General features: G+C 42.8%; 1 protein-coding gene across 2 annotated transcripts; it reads right to left on the bottom strand.

Moving 5' to 3' along the window:
* Positions 1 to 955: 955 nt before the first annotated feature.
* On the bottom strand, positions 956 to 15,567 carry LOC308312216 (tRNA (guanine(26)-N(2))-dimethyltransferase-like). Of its 2 annotated transcripts, none has more exons than XM_080794600.1 (16): positions 15,434 to 15,567; positions 14,620 to 14,996; positions 13,204 to 13,408; positions 12,154 to 12,341; positions 11,139 to 11,254; positions 9,262 to 9,374; positions 8,857 to 9,023; positions 8,310 to 8,393; positions 7,717 to 7,786; positions 7,217 to 7,351; positions 5,533 to 5,618; positions 4,335 to 4,443; positions 4,004 to 4,080; positions 3,143 to 3,262; positions 2,400 to 2,514; positions 956 to 1,084 (listed from the first exon to the last, which is right to left on the bottom strand). In XM_080794600.1, the coding sequence occupies exons 2-16, from the start codon at positions 14,982 to 14,984 to the stop codon at positions 1,004 to 1,006; spliced, it is 2,031 nt and encodes a 676-aa protein (XP_080650726.1). In that variant the 5' UTR covers positions 14,985 to 14,996; positions 15,434 to 15,567; the 3' UTR covers positions 956 to 1,003. The 2 variants fall into 2 exon arrangements, with proteins under 2 accessions (XP_080650726.1, XP_080650727.1); XM_080794601.1 differs by having other exon boundaries at positions 8,857 to 9,005.
* Positions 15,568 to 17,387: the final 1,820 nt, after the last annotated feature.

Here is a 17,387-nt window from a genome sequence, read left to right as displayed (position 1 = left end):
GAAAAAATGGTGGTGTTTTATCATGAACATTGGTGAGGACCAATTCCTTTAAAGGAGAATTCCATACTAAAAGGCTTTCTTACCTTTCTTTGTAGTTGTTACGTCCCCATCAAAGAGGTCCAGGTGTTATTTTGTGCAAAAGCTCCTTATTGGCTATTTCCCCTACCATAAGCCCTAAATGAATTGCATTGAATTGAATTGAATGGGATGTATGGGATGTTGTGCTAATTCGCTTATTTCCATCGCTCAAAATTATAATCTTTTTGTATATATCCTCTTCATAATGTAAATAATAACCCAAGCGCCACACTTTACTACTTATTTCGATGGAAATAAGCGAATTAGCACAACACCCCATACATCCCATTCAATGCAATTCATTTAGGGCTTATGGTAGGGGAAATAGCCAATAAGGAGCTGTTGCACAAAATAACACCTGGACCTCTTTGATGGGGACGTAACAACTACAATGAAAGGTAAGAAAGCCTTTTAGTATGGAATTCTCCTTTAAGCATTGTTACACTTTAGCTATTGAAAAATAGCAGATCTATAAGCTTGTACATCTGCTATTTTTGAAATGTTTTGAATGCAGTGCAAATCTTTGAATATACACTTTCAGAGCGAAATTTTAACTCTTTGCTTCTGGTACAACGTATTTTCAGATGGGGGGTCGGTGGCTAAATTGCATATAGTTTCTGGGGTCCTTGACGTGAAACATTTTCGAAGTCTGGGTTAAGTCAAGGAAGCCAGAGAAGATTGGGGTTGATATAGGAACTTTAATTAGACTGTCGCAACAGTAGAAATGACTACCAAAAAAAAAAAAAAAAAAAATCCCCTTGATGATGCAAAAAAGAAAGAAAGTTCCCCTTGATGCTGCCTTGGGCAGGCAGAACTCCAAATACTGTCCTTTGGCTGGTTCCCCATCTCAATACAACCATCATTCATTAGTCCAGAACATCACTGGACCCAACACGACTTTGTTCTTTGGGGGAAGGATGAAGTTTCACTCCATCTTCTCCCCGTCCTTTTGCTCCTCCACGTCATGCGAGTAGCAGCATTTCTCTGCTGTATATGTGCATATTCCCTGCAGGACAAAGAAAGCATTGGTTTCTGTAAGGAGTGCCCACAGTGGTCTGGGGAATAACCGCACTCAAAGTTTGAGTTTCTTTTATTTCATAAACATGCAGCAGTCCACCTAGACTAGAGAAACGAACGTGTTTTGGCACACAGACCTTCCTCAGTGTTCCAAACATATTTGTCCCCTTACATTAGCCAACTGAATTACTTTAATATAATGCTCCATTCCTTTTTACAGTATCAATGGTGCAACTCCTATAACCTATAAATCGGCTTAATCATGCATGCTTTCAGCTTCTAGTACACACAATGTTTAAACTGTACGAAGTTCAGGCGATCTCCCATCCACCAGAATGCATTAATTTACAGTTCACTGACGGGTCAAATGAGAACAGGGAAGAGCATAAAAATGCCACAAATCTTTTAAAAACAAAGGAGTGCACGTTACTAGTTTCAGGCAATGGATGCATAATTATGAGGGAACAAGAATCCTCACCTGACCCCTGGGGTGGGGGGGCTCTGTACTTTGGTAACTTATGGATAATTAAACCAGCAGGGCTTAAGTGGTGCATAGGCAGTCAGGAGTCACCCCATTCACCCGCATGGAATAATTATGCTAAATCAACCGTCATCAGGACCCTGCAATGGGCCCAGTATGGACATTTTCCACATACTCACTGTTTCAGTATGTCATTAACACCTATTGTGACGGTGGTGATAATGGTATTTTTGTGTCACTGACAGGCCTTGAGCCACGTAAGGCGGCGTCGTGCCGAGTGTCGCTACGGCCGGCAGACCCGACTCGACGCCGTCCGAGTTACGTCCCGATAGGCAGAGAATATCATTAGTAGCCCCTAGTTTCCATGCGCCGACAATAGAGTTGGAAATGACACGTTCAGCCAAGGGTGAGAGTATGCCAGTGTGGCCACATTGGCCGTATTCCAAGGTCCTGATAACGGTTGCTTTCGTCTATTTAATGCAGTTGCCCGTCTCATGTTAAGTATTAAAATGGCCACGTGGTGCCGTTTGGGAATGTAAATAGTGGCTGAGGCGTACTACTGTTTAATGTACCCATCAAACAGTGTTTATTTCGTTGACAAACTGACAAATGTTCTACCTTTTTTCCACTAACTTAAAAAGCTATGATGACAAGACTAAATATATTGACAATTTCGTCAAACTAGACTAAAATCTTATTTAGTTGACAAACTAAATTAGCTGTCAAAATAAACAGTGATTTGATGTAGCCATCAAATGATAACCCGTCATGAGAAATGTCCCTGTGTGTGTGTGTGTGTGAGAGACGGGAGAGAGGAACCGACCTTCTTGAATCTCTTGCAGGCGTGGCTTTTGAACTGGGAGCCGTCCGTGGCCTGGTTCTTTCGCTTGTTCTGAAGCAGCTTCCTCTTGTCCTGGAGGTCAGTGGAGATGTTTCCGCTGGATGAGGCGGATGATGAAGAGTAGATTGAGGCAATATGGGGCATGGAGGACATGCAGAGAAATAGGATGTCAGAAAAGTTAACCCATTTTGACCTGAGATCAGATTCTTAAAAAAATGTTTCTATGTCAGTCGTTCTTCGATTTATCAAAAATAGCAGACCTACAAGCTCGTAGCGCTATGAGCTTGTAGATCTGCTATTTTTCAATAGCTAAAGCATAATATAATGCTAACACCAAAAGGGGTTCCCGCCCAGAATGGGTTAAAGGAAAGGAGTGAAGTAAATAAACCTTGAGGTACAGAGGAACTTTCAGTCTGAATGCACACATTTCTAACTTATTCCATGGAATAATATTGGTACTCTAGTAGTTGGTTTCTAGGGCATGACTATGGCTTCTCTTCTCTCACTTGCCGGAGTGAGATATCGTTTATTCCAAGGTCGATGAAGATGGTGCCAACAAAGAGTTCTATTCAGACGCACGAGTGCATATTGCCCCTAGAATAATTATGAGCAAACACACTACGTATTCATTTGCAAACTGGCCATGATATAAGGGAAGATATCAAACCCTATGCTCTAATATAGGAACGTGTCTACTAGTGTGGAAGGAGATAAGCGTTATCTACCCGGCCTTGGCGCGAGCCTTGGGCCCCCAGTAGGCCGTTGGGTTCTCCTGGAAGCGGGTCAGGTGGTGTTTGCGGGACTGGGGGTTGGCGTCCTCCCTCACTGTGAAACATGCCTGGAGGCTGCGGATACACAAGCACCACAACAAACTGTTATTGTGAGCATGAGGACATTCTTTCACGGTGTCGCAGGAAACCGCCTATGTCCATATTTAACCGGTTGTTTCTCTCCACGTAAAAATGACCGCCCTACGGTAGGGCGGTAATTGTCAGTGTCACACAAATGGCATCAAAAGTAGATCTGTCATCTGCAAGCTCAAAACACGGCGCGAAGACTCCCGACATGTTTTGAGCTTCTCGATCTGTTACTTTTGCAGTTTTTATTTTATTTATTTGAATCCAACTCTAGCATGAGCTTAAATTCATATTTGGAAAATGTTTCAGATGTCAAACATTTCTGAGATGATGGCCATGGAAGGGGAGCATTCTGAAAGCTTCATGGGCAAAGATAATCAACTTCGACATTTCAAATGGGTCAAAATGACCTCAGTCATGCCAGTGTTAAAAGCAACTGTTTTGGACATGAGGTTTCCACTCGACCGATAATATGAAGTCACGCGAACCATGTCATGTCCCAACATCAGGGGACAACTGTGACCATCTGTGGTAACAGTTTATAAATTGTTCAACTCTCATAGAAGGAAGTAAGTAAGTAGCCTTGCCATGAGGCCCATAGGGCAGGAGCCTATCCCCGTTTCTGTAGCGTGAGGCTGAAGAAAATATTTATTTCATTCAAATCTTAATTATTCAGAAACTGCCAATGTCACCCAGCTAAGAGTTCAAGGTGTTGGAGTGTGGACTGACCTGGGCTCTGTTGAGAGGATCTTGAAGGCAGGACTACTTTCTGACAGCTTCTCTCTCTTTACAGGATTGGACTTCTCCTACAGTACACATGGCACACGTTCAGCAGAGACATTACTATACAAAGCATTGCTTTTAATGCTTAAAGTGCATACAAACATTTCATATATTTTGCAAAGTGTGATAAATTATCTCAACAAGACTGTTCTCTGTTCTGCATTGTATTCTAATGCCCGATTTATATACTCCGTCATACGCTGGTGTGAGCTTGTAGTATAGTGGATATTTTCGTATTATTCAGGCTTAAGTGTGTTTAAACTTAAGTGAGGGTTACCCAGCAGCGCATGACGTCCCAGATGACAGCAGGGGGGGCATCTGTCTTGATGGCATTTTTGGAACAGTGAGAGAGGGAGACCTTGTAACCGGCGTGAAGGAGAGCTGACCTGAGGGGAAGAGAAGGAGATAGACATCCCATTAAAAAAAAGAAAGGGGATGCACACGCAGATTAGACACACCAATGGACCGACATGTGGAAACAATGGTCGGACAGAAAAATCTTTCCCCATCACCATTGCATCTGGCTTGGCCAGGCCAAAGATGGTTCATTTATGAAAATAGACCATCCCAATTTGAGCCACTAGAGGCAATCCTACAAGTGGTCTAAGAACATGTTTATAGATCCTGCAAGAGTGTGAGTGTTGTCAAAGTAAATTTTCTCCTGATTTGTCTCTATGATAAAAAGCCAGTTTAATATGACAATCTTGGGAAGATTGTGTGTGGCTTGTGACGATCGGGTCCAATAGTTAATCCAATGACCATGGAGCTAAAGAATGGTTCAAAAGCTGTGTTCACGTTCACTCCAGCTTCCGGTCTCCTAAAAAAAAGGCATACGATGATCCGGGCTAATTCACGCGGTTAAGGCAAATTAACTTGGGAGAGGCTTTCTATTTTTGTCTTGGGCCAGGCGCCATCTCCTACAGATATGGTATGGTAGTATTCATGGGTGGGATGCCGGGAGGGGATTATATCCTTGTCGTTGAGTGCTAGCGACTCCTACTTGTTGGTTCGGAGGGGGAGGGGGGCTGTTCAGCAGGGAAGGAAACTAGCCTGGGGAGACACAGCGAAACTCCTCATTCATTCATTCATGTGCATCAGCAAAGGCATGAAGTCATCGGTCTACAACACCCTCCCCAGTGTTTTTGGCAATGACTCAATTTGGGGGGAAAAGATCAAAAATAATTATATACCAGAATAAATTGAGCGATTTCAGAGATCCTTGGTGCGGGACCACTGTGTGCGCACATATTTGGTAGCGTTCGTTTTAACCCATGTAGGCCCGACCTCAAAATTAAAGCTTGTATAGGACTGCTATTTTTCAATGGCTAAATTATAACATGTTTAAAACGCCAAAAGGGGTTCCCGCCCAAAATGGGTTAACATGCTCCAAGACGAAATCATGAATCATGGCTACTTAATCATAGCAGAATAATGTCTCTGTTTGTGCGAATGAGTGAGTGTGTGTGTGTTCCAACCTGAACTGCAGCAGAGGCGGGGTGTTGCAGTGTATGGTGCTGCTCAGATTATCCACAGTGTAATACAAGGGTACGTCCTCCAGTTCCTGGAACAAAATGTCACGCTGCTTGTTAGAGCCTGCTGCCGTGGACCCAGTGGTGTAAACTAACTAAAGTACATTTACTTAACCCTCTTATTCCCAGCCTTAAATCACATCTTTTTGTGGCTTAGGCCAGATTTGGCGACTTTTTGAATGACAATAGAAAAATGTGAGATATGACCACAATGGCATGAAATATCTCATTTTCAAGATGCATGTCTCTACTTCACAATGAAAAAAGAATTATGACTCTAGCATGTTCCTTCGTTGACTTATAAGCATTTTAGTACAACTTGGTTTCACTGTTCACTGAAAACCAAGGTGTATTAAAATGCTTATTACTAAACAATGGAATATGCTAGAGTCATAATTTTCTTTCTTTAAAATGAGATATTTCATGCCATTGTGGTCATATCTCACATTTTTCGATTGCCATTCAAAAAGTCGCCAAAGCTGGCCAATGCTGGCCAATGCCCCATTTCTTAATTCGTCATTTTCATGCAAAAAGAAAAAACAGCGGTCTAAATAAATTATATATATATAATCCGGCACTTTAACTGTAACACCCAAAACTGCCACCAGATGGCGGGAAAGCACCATTATGCTGAAAATGCCGTTAGAGTCAAATCTCTTGACATCACTTCCTGTTCAAGGCAGTAAACAAGAAGTAAAAGATTGTCCCCTACAAGATAGCCTCACTCTCTCGGAATGCTAGGCTAACAATAGCTTCATCATAACTTAGTCTAAAATCACCCAAATCGAGCCCAGAAAGTCCCAAAATATCACATTTTTTGCCGCGATTCACATAGAGACGGCGCGCGTGCACGATAGTGCACGATCGCGCGGATTTCGGCCGGTTTTTAGTAGATTACATAAAAATAAAAAATAAAATGCAAAAAAATCGGGAAAAAATGATAATTTTATTAATTTTTTTTGGAATTATTGTCTACCACGTCCACAACGTCCTTGGCCATGAGGGATTAGTTGATACCACGTCAAAAAACACGTCGTTGGCCATGAACCAGTTAAGCACTGTACTGAAGTACAATTTTCAGATATTTGTACTCTACTTGAGTATTACCCAACACTTCTACTCCACTACATCTCAGAGGCAAATATTTAACTTTTACTCCACTACAATCATTTCGAAAACTTGAGTTATTTGTACCATTTTGGCCATTTGAAAATAGCTGATCTACAAGCTCGCGGTGAGACACATTGTGAGCTTATAGATAGGCTATAGAGCAGGGATGTCAAACTCGAATGCACAGTGGGCCAAAATAAAGAAATTGGTACAAGTCGAGGGCCGGACTGTGTTTCAACACTGACACAGGCGATTTTTGGGGAGAGGGGTAGCTGAAAGTCGACCACAAGTGATATACTTTCACTGCTGATCAATAGTGAAGAGAAGACGCATGCTTGCGCTTGCGGGCCCTCGATACGTGACAATGCACTCGCAGTGCATTGTGGGACTTGTAGTATTATGGTGGTCCGTGCAGTATACCAGAGGGCGAGTTCTAATACTAATTAAATATCATCCCTTTTTCAATAGCTAAAGCATAACATAATGCTTTTTGGGCCACCCCGTGCGCTCCCCCTCTCACCTCGGTCACCATGCTGAGCATCCCTTCGATGCGCCTGGCGGTTCCAAAGCGGGACGGGTTCCCCGACACGGCCGATAGGACCTTCTGGACGAACGCCGTGTCGTGGAGGGGCTCTGCCCAGACGGGACCACCCAGCTATTATGGGCCACAGGACAGGACAGGACAGACCCATGAAAGAGCCACGCAGAAAGACAAATGTGAGACAGAATTTATTCATCAGCGCATTGTTGCCGAGTCGCAGAAACGTAATATCTCCATATCTTTTTTTTTTTTTGGTTTAAATTCATGACCTGCCTTAACTCGATCATACTACGGTCAAAAACAGCCGATCTACACGCTTGAATTTGAATCCTGGGAAACAGTTTCCACTGACGGGCGATATGTTTGTGTGAAAACTTGATTGTGTTTTCTATAGCGTGTGTATATATTCAATTATGCATGCATTGCATATATTTCTAATCAATGTATAATGCTTCTACAGTAGTTTGTGTCTCTCATACCTGATGCGTGAGTCCACAGTGTTGGCACTTGGGTCCGACAGGAGGACCGGTCGCGGGCGAGTATTTCGTACTGGAATCAAAGCAAAGGCATACAATACGTTTCAATCAAATGGCTTTTTTTGCATGAGAAGACCCGTGGTCTCTGAATGAAAGTGGAGATTATAGACCGGGTATGCACGTGACATCATCATCATACCCGGAAGTTATGCTGGAACGCCTACCGAGTGGCAAAAAAACTACTTGACAGCCCATACATCCAAACGGAAAGGTCCCATCCGATTGCATTAAACAACATTAAAACACACTTTGACACTCAATTTCCCCCATTCGCTTCATGCATGCGCATACCCCTCTATTGGTTCCCTTGGTAATACAATCTGGTCATAATCCAAATGCGAGCGCCACTAAAGAAAAGAGTCAACTGGAGTGACTCTTTAGTGCCTCGAATGATGAGATACATTCACATGCATCTCTAGGACCATAATGTCCAGCATTTTCAGAGCCCACCAGCGGTCCCCCGGGTCCCTCACAGGTCGGGAACCACAGCCGTAGTTTATTTATTCATCATTAGGAGTCATGGTGGAGTTGCTTACTTCTTTCCTTGGGCCGTTTTCTTGCCCATCCTTTGCAAGTAGAAAGCCCCGCAGCCAACACAGTTGTATACCAGAGCCTGTTTGCTGCAATACACACAAGCACACAATGCCAATGTTGTGAGGACGCGCAACGTGACATACAATTTGAGCACTGTCATTATGCAATTTGATTGTGTGTGAATTCCCTTTTTTCTTCCAAGAGCTAACTCTACGGTGATTTGAAATGCTTTGATGGAGATGAACCCTCTAATCCACGTCTGTGCCAGTAATTGAATTATGAAAGCCCATCGAGGACAACTATTATAACGTAAATGTACAGTACGTGTGTGTGTGCGAGCATGCGTGTACATAACATTAGCGGTATGTGCTTCTGCATGCACGCACATGTACACTTTGTCACTTCTATGAGCTGTACGGGTCGGGTATGCCGATAAGGGTCCATTTCATTTCATTCCATTTTGGCTTAACACTGTGGATGTTTACTGTCTGGGCATACTGTATAATGTTTGTGTTTGTGTACAGTGCGCGACTGCGCGCGGGCCACTACCTGGCTGAGTTCTTGACCATGGCCTGTCCCGTGTGGACGCGCACAAAGACGCGGATGTAAAAGTCCACGCTGACGGAGAGGAGCGGTTTGATGTAGCGCTGGTACACGCCGGCCCTCTGGTCCAGACTGTGGAGGATGATACGAAGAGCCTGGGGGTGATAACATACCTAATTCATATTTAGTTGTACGGCAATGTGCCACGGCTAAAATAGCAGATCTACAACGCTGCCATGTTACAATCGTGCAAGCTGTCTGTGTACTGTATGTTTTTATGTATGTTGTTCATGCCCCCCCCCCCCCCCCCCCCCCCCCTTCCATGAAAATGAGATGCTGCATCTCGAGGGACTATTCCTTCAATAAACATTCTAACTAAATATAAACATACTATATGAATCCTTCCCTCACCATCTCATGACAGTATTTGGCCTTGATGGATATTGAGCCATATTTACTGTAGCAGGTCTCTCCACTGTTGCCAGCCATCACTGCCATGTCCGTACAGGTCACACACAACAGTCCTGACAGACAACAGAGAGAGAGAGAGAGAGAGAGAGGCAGGGAGAAGACAAGAAGAGAGGTATAAGCTTTAGGAGGCGAGCGAGAGATGCAATGGAATCTCATTCCAGGAAATGTCTAGAATATTATTGATCAAGTTGCCTAAGGATATAGTGTGGCATAACAAGCATACTCATATATTTATGATCTTCAGGATCTCTGCAATGCAATTTATGACCACAGAATCAATTTGGAGAAATCATTAGTAATACTCGTTGGGAAAGATGTACCGAACTAAAAAAAACGAACTAGAGAGAGCAATGGCCAATAGCAATGGCTGAATCTACTTCATGGATGCGGGTATCAAAAAACAGGTGCCGTTTGGATCTAAAGACATGATATAAGACCAACAGAGAGAGAGAGGTTACATCCTGTAGTGTGGTGTACTTTGCTTTGTGTGTTTGTTTTGTGTGAGAGTTTACAGCACGAGTAATGACTTTAACCGGATTGATTGTTTTGGGCCATACCATAATGAAACACAGTGACAGATGGAAACCTCCATACCACTGCTTTTCACAAGCAAACCGTTACTCAATTACTTAAGGCAGAAAGCTTTCATCATCATCATCATCATCCCGTACAGACATCTTAAGAGGACCTGTGATCAAGAGCCAGATTCTGAAGCTATAAGGCCAAATAAATGCAAACATGATCTCTTCCAAGCCACTATTATTAATGAGGCCTGTAAGAAACGGAGATCTCCTGCAACAGAAACAAAAGCATCACAAGTTATAGCTTGTGGGGTGTCAGCCAAGGGGCAAGGTCCTCGAGGTTCAAATAAACAATACATAATTACGTTGCATTGATTAAGGCCCCGGGCAGCTGGCGTAGCATTCTGGGCACGACAACCCACGACAGCACGTTGTGGGTTCAAATCTTGAATCCCAACAACCTGTGCTGCATGTCACTCCCCATCTCTCTCTCTCTCTCTCTCTCTCTCTCTCCATTTCCTGTCAGACTAATTTATTTTGTAATATTCTATTTTATCGCTTACCTTTCTGAAAATGTATAATATTAATATGTGAACATTATATGTATGTTTATTTGGGTACATATTGTATTTGCATGCTGTGGGTGGTGCCTGGTCCTTTATTGCCGTTCATTATGGCCTAGAAGGGCATGCAGGAGCAGAGCCCTGTGATTAGAGTGAGGCAGCATTGATTGCACCTGTGTGAGCTGAACTCAGTCAGAACAAGCTGAGTTTCAGTGGTGCAAGGAGCTCTTCCCACGTCTAAAAAGAGTGTCCTTAAATAAAGAATATAAGAGAAGATAACGTAGCTCTCCTAAAATAATCTGCAGAAGGCGCACACGGTATGTTACATGTTGTTTTCTTTGTTTGAAAACAGTGTTGTAATTCTGTCGATCGTTTGTTTGTGTACATATCATTGGGTTTGTTTATATATAATACGGACATCATGATTGACTGACAACAAGGACATTCATGTTTCATTGTGTTTAAAAGAATATTGTTATGATTTGTGTTGCAGTTTTTCCACGTTGTCTTGGGGAAATAAACAACCTTGAGATATCAGTTGGAGCGTTTGTTATTCTGCTTGGAGCGTTTGTTATTCTGCTGGATAGGAGCGGTTATAGTATCGTTTATTCTAAACAATTATATTGAACAATGATGATGGATTTTCTACACTACCAGATATTGATGCTGTGGTAGAATCTACCTATACTACACAGAAGCTCAATAAGGAAAGGGAGGGAGTACAAGTACACACCTCCCTCACCGACGGCCTGCACGGCAGCATCCAGGAAGGAGGCGGGGCTGCCGTATGGATCCAGGTCGATGACGTCGTAGCGCTCCTTCTTTCCTCGCTTCTCGTACATCAGCATGCTGGTGAGGGAAGGGTTGGAGAGCACAATGTTGTACCACGTCGTGGAAAGCGATGAGATAAAAGAGTGTGACAGACATGAATAGTGAGGGGAGGAGGAGAGGAAATGTGGCAGCAAAGCATGGTCACTCCAGCCTGGGCAAGACCTACGCCGAAAAGACCATCAGCAGAAGTTGCGGGATTTTTGTTGCGGAAGTATTGCCCAAGGAAATGACGTTGATGCTTTTGCAAATCAGTTTACATTCTCCGCGAATGAAACGAGTGTTGCGATTGGTCGGGATAAATGTCGTATCCGGGGGAAATGCATCTGACGGATCTTCCGGAGGATACGTCCGCCGATGGCTTCTCTGCCTTTTACGTTGTGACCAGGCTTTTCTTTTCGCAGATAAGTAAGCCTGGGACCGAGGCTATGGTCACGAGGCTATGATTGTTTTATAATCGATGCGGCTCCCCTCCGAGTGTCTGAATGTTAGTTAGACATTAGATATGGTGTTCTGCTTGTTAGGAAATCTTGGGAGTGCAGCAAGAACTGCCGAAATTAACTTTGGCAAGCCAATACATTTGCTTGTTTTCTTCATTCTTATGTCGAACTTCGCCTAGCTTTGTTTCCCGCAAGTACGCTGCAGCCTTCAACCAGGTTTATGTTTATTTATTCGATATGGACATGACAATTACACTGCTCATTGCACAGTTGTACAATTTGTAGATGCATTGTTTACAGTGTGTTAGCACATGCGCTAATTTACACCACCTGTCCACAGGAGACTTTTCTAAAAATACAATAACACTTGAGTTTAAAAAAAGAAAACCCCCATAAAGTACAAAAAAGGAATACAATACAGGTAAAAAAAAATGAATTAATTAAGAGTCTATGTGACTGCACTGTTGAAGTTAAGTGCACCTGGCATCCTTGCAGCTGGCCTGGAGCAGGTGCGTGACACCGTTGTGCTGGGCGTTCCTGGAGATGAGGGCCGCCGCCTTGGCTGAGAAGTCGTTGGCGGTGATGCAGCGCAGGCCGGGAACCTCCAGGGCAAAACGCACGGAGCGGAGGCCTGATGCTGCCAGCCCCTCCAACACACACAGGCCATTCTGCGTTTGGTGTGGAGGGAATAATAAAGCAAATATATTTCACTTTCACAAGCAGTACAAACTGACTGAAATAGGACATGGATATGAGAGAGAATTGCATTTAAAAAAGGATTAAATTGTCAAAATAGGAATAAAACTCATAATAAATAAAAGTGACAAATGCTTGCATTATGTTTTGTTGACAAATGTCAACTACCAACATTTTTTGCCACTAAATTAAAATGTACAGCAAATGCTGCTAAGCAGTGTACCAATGATCGATTTTGTTTTGTTTATTGCAACTGTCAAAGGAAAAAGTGGTACCAGCTAATGTCTCGTAATCTGCATCTAGCCCTGGACATTCATGCATTTCAATTCTGCCTGTGTGTACTCACCTGATAATTACTGTGATGACTGGCAATTAGCTCTTGTCATATACTGCAGTATCACTATGAAACTATCAAATCTGAACAGAAAATATATAAATATATTTTTTTCTTTTGTAAAACTTTGGATGAGATTCACATGTATGTGATGTGTGGTATAACGTTTACAGCAGCAGCACTAAAAACAGTAAACATTCCATCAATGAGAGCTTCATATATTGCCATTTGCGATTACAGACAGTTAGTCACGCCAACCTATACTGGGTTGCCATGCCAACGGACCTGGCCATTTCTGACTACGTATATACTCACTCAGGTTTACATAATGTTTAGTACTGCTGTGAATGCCATCCTGTTATTAGAATTAGAATGCAGTGTAGAGGTGACTCCTTCCCCAGAAACTACTTTGAGCGTTCTATAGTTAACATAATACACAAGTAAGGAATGAATATAAGCCGTTTTAGGGCCGATTCTACACTCTGCATCTAGTCCTGTACCTCACATTTCTCCCCCACATGTGCAGTCACAACTGGCTGTCCTCCATTTTGCTCTTCCGTTTGCTTGTCCGTCTCCCCGTCTTCCGTTTCCTCCTGGTTTTCTTTTGATAGAGAAACCACCACCCTCTCTTTCTCGCCTGGCACCACCACTTTCACTCCTCTCCGAGCCATCTGTTCCCTCGCAAACTCCGTGACCACGGCACACCTGGAGAGGGCATAGAAGACACGGATATAACCTACCACTGGCAGAGCCTCCAACCGCGGAACACACATACAGTTCACTAGGTTTTATGTGATTAATGTACGTGCTAAAGTAAAGTCTTTATGCTAATGTATAACAACCCTCCTCCATAAAAGGACAGGCTTCCACAAGGTTATCCTCCAGTTTGGTCTGACAGGGGTGCCCAAAAGGTAGATCACGATCTACCAGTAGATTATAAAGGTAATATATATAATATATTATGCAGGTAGACCACATAACATGGCCCTAATATATATATATATATATATATATATATATATATATATATATATATACACACACACACACCGGTATATATATATAATTTACATATTTACATACAGACCGTCAGCTCAAATCCACAATGCAATACTTTGTTTCCAATATTGTTGTTACACAAAAACTTCAGTAGAATTACAAAGTTATGTATTTTCTCCATTTCCCATTCCAAGTGCATTTGTCTTATATTCAAATGCCAGCACCGTTATTTTCAGCAATGGGTTCATTTCTTTGGTGGGTAGAGAACTTGTTGAGCTGCTCATTTTGAAAGTAGCTCTCAAGTCAAAAAAGTGTGGGCATCACAGAACATAAATATGCCATAAGGACCTATAATGTAGATTACCATGGCATCATCTATGGCGTGCAATTCCCATATATTTGGTCCATATCGAACATGTGGATGCTACAACCTATCAGATTAGACATTAGACAGGTGACCACGCCCCCTTTTTTGTTTTTCTTCCACTCTGTACATACAGCGTTGTTTTATTTTGTGATGATACATAATTGTGTTGTTATCTTTCATGTCGTGTTTCTGAATTGAATACATAGGGCTCGAATGGAAACAAGACCGCGAGGACTTTTAGACCAAGTGTTGACTACACTCTTCGTTTAGTTTAGCTTTACATTTCTGTCTAAGAAAGTATTCAAACAATCAATCAATCATCTCAACAAATTACTTCAAAGAGAGACTTTAGGATTTTTTTCCTTTTGATGCTTTGGAGGATCCATGTTCTTAATGAACAGATTTCTGTAAACAGGCTGGTTGTGGTATAATTTGGTTTATCTTATCCGTTATTGGTATACAGTATAATTAACAGATATGGGTTATGGCTATTGAGTGAGCGGACAAGCTGAACCCACTTGGGCAAGTACTGAATCAGTGTTTTACTTACGTCAAGTCTCTGTTAAACTCCTGCACTGGGTTATAAAAGACCTCGTTGGCACTGGGAAACCAGATCTCTGCCTTGCCCTCTCTGACCACCATCTCTCCGGGTAACAGTTCAGTTTGGGGTCCTTCCCCGTCATTGTCTGTCAGACTCTGCCCTTCCCCGTGTGGTGGCAATATGACAGGGGAGGGACGGGGCTTTGTGTCCTCCCCAGCCACGGTGTTTGGAACCCGAGGGTCCTGAATGGAGCGTAGGGGCTCCATAGATCTCAGTCCCCTCCTATGTCCCTGGAAGATAGTAGCGCGTCTGCAGTGCTGTCTCAAATTATGGCCAATGAAATGGGGCAATAGTTGGGCTGGCCGCACCAGCATCAAGGATAGACCCTATCAACAAACAGAAACATTCATCAACCATTATCACTAAATCAAGTCACATCATTTGGTGATTCAAGGGTTTATATAATAGGTTGATTAGGTACGTGTGATTGCAGCCAGGAGATCATGACTTGCAGATGCGTCAAACATCTGTATGGGAAACTTAACTGTTGCTTCATCTTGAGTAGCCCTGCAACATCAACATGAACCATGTCTACTACATCTTGAGCAAAATGTGACCCAAAATAAGCACCATCATCATGGTGACACATTAAATAGAATATTGTACTTTCACTAAAGAGGTCCGTTAGGTTATCTCTAGCTTTTAGCAAACGGTTGCTTTAGGTTTTAGTCACAAGGTAGCCTACTACAGTCAAGATGCAAATTACTTCAGCTTTATCGTGACAAAGTTAGCTAACTAGCTATACATCAGATAAGATAAATACCTTCGGTGCTTTCTCCAAGACGCGTATTTGATGTTTATTCTTTTCTTATCTTAAAGCGAAAGGTGTTAAGGTTTGAACGTTTACTATGCTGTGCATGATCCAAGTCGTCGCACGTTAGCACATGGAGGCAGACATGACGGTTGGATTGGACCGTCCACAACTACGGCAGCCGTCGAGGTCCCAAAATAAAAACAGTATGGAACAGTGTTGCCATGTCTGCTTGCTATTGAAAAAAGTCTCTGTTTGTTTGATTGATTGATTTATTGATTGATTGAAATATTTATTAACAGTTTGCAGAATTACAGTACATTTCAAGCACAAACTCAATACAAAGACTGTGAACTGTGAGTGGACAGTGGACACCCCAATTAAGCATTACACTTGTTTACAAGAGGGTCCACCTCAGGGACGGATTAACCCCTATCCCCTACAACCTCCCAAAACAAACTGGCCAGGCTCCTACTTGGCCGCTCACCCCCCGAACCCACCTCACCCCTGCCCACTTTGACAGGCTGGGATGGCTTAGGGTCGACGACAGAGTACAGCATCTTGCAATGGGTCTGGTCCACAAGATTCGATACACCACCAAGATACCCATGTACCTGTCTAAATACTTCCTTAATGTAAACGAAGTCCACACCCACAACACCAGAGGGAGTGCAACAAACCGTACAACCCAGATTCGGCACAAACAAGGGACTAAATTATTTTCGCTCCTATGCCACCAAAATGTGGAACGCCCTACCAACAGTCATTAAGACATGTGAATCCCTTGACTCCTTCAAAACTGCTCTCAAAGGGCACCTACGGATGGCTGCAATTCGAAACTGGCCTCTGTAAAAGCTGAATTTTTATCTGCATTGTACTGTGTTTTTGTATGGACGTGGTGTTGGGTGCCTGCACATATGCACACATGGCATCAACGCATGGTGTTGTGTGCAGGCGCCCTGCACTTTGTCCTTCTTTTATCTGTTGTAGCCTACTATGTTTTTGTATGGACGTGGTGATGGGTGCCTGCACATGTGCACACATGGCATCAACGCATGGTGTTGTGTGCAGGCGCCCTACACTCTGTCTTCCTTTTTCTTTTACCCCCCTTTTCCCCTCACTGTATATGTATTTTTTCCCTTTTTGCTTCCTATATGATGAATTCCTGTTCTGTTCTTTAACTACATAGAAGTGTCTATTTGTTTGTCTCTAAATGTTTTGATGAATTGAACAATGTGGACCCTGTTGTAAACAAGTGTAAGGCTTAATTGGGGTGTCCACTGTCCACTCACAGTTAACAGTCTTTGTATTGAGTTCGTGCTTGAAATGTACTGTAATTCTGCAAACTGTTAATAAATATTTCAATCAATCAATCAAAAACGAGGGCCCCTGGGCCGGTCATTTTTGCAGGGCCCCCATAGTGCGTGTGCGTGACATTTGGTTGTTTTTCAGTGTTTTTATCATCTTTTTTACCTAAATTTTACTAAATCAATGGCCAAAGAAGCGCTCCAGAAGCCCTTTTCAGGGCGTCAAACCTAGTACAATTTCCTCAAAGGGCCCCTAATTTGTCCTTGGTCCACCTTGTTCAATTCATCAAAACATTTAGAGACGTACCTCTGTGACCGAGGATCTCTCAGTAGAACCTGAAGTCTGGTCACGTGATATCGGGGGCCGAGGATTGTATCATGGTTAGCACGGGCAGAATTACAATCCTGATTGGTCACCCACAACTCTGGGGTGAGCGATACACACACACACACACACACACACACGCGACATTTTAACAAATACTGTACACTTGTTTGAAAAAATTCTTCCTCCTGACCTGATGAGTGATGATCATGTTTTTAAGGTGGGGAAAAAAATCATGGCAGTCCATCTTTAAGCTATATGCCCATTGTATAAGAGGATTGGCTGATTTTGGCCGATTGGCAGATTTTGTTATGGTGGATAACAAAAACAATAT

The sequence above is a fragment of the Protomyctophum bolini genome (genome assembly GCF_963924005.1).
Source record: "Protomyctophum bolini genome assembly, contig: SCAFFOLD_159, whole genome shotgun sequence".
In the NCBI taxonomy this organism is placed as follows: domain Eukaryota; kingdom Metazoa; phylum Chordata; class Actinopteri; order Myctophiformes; family Myctophidae; genus Protomyctophum; species Protomyctophum bolini.
This window is presented reverse-complemented; position numbering and strand designations above follow the sequence as displayed.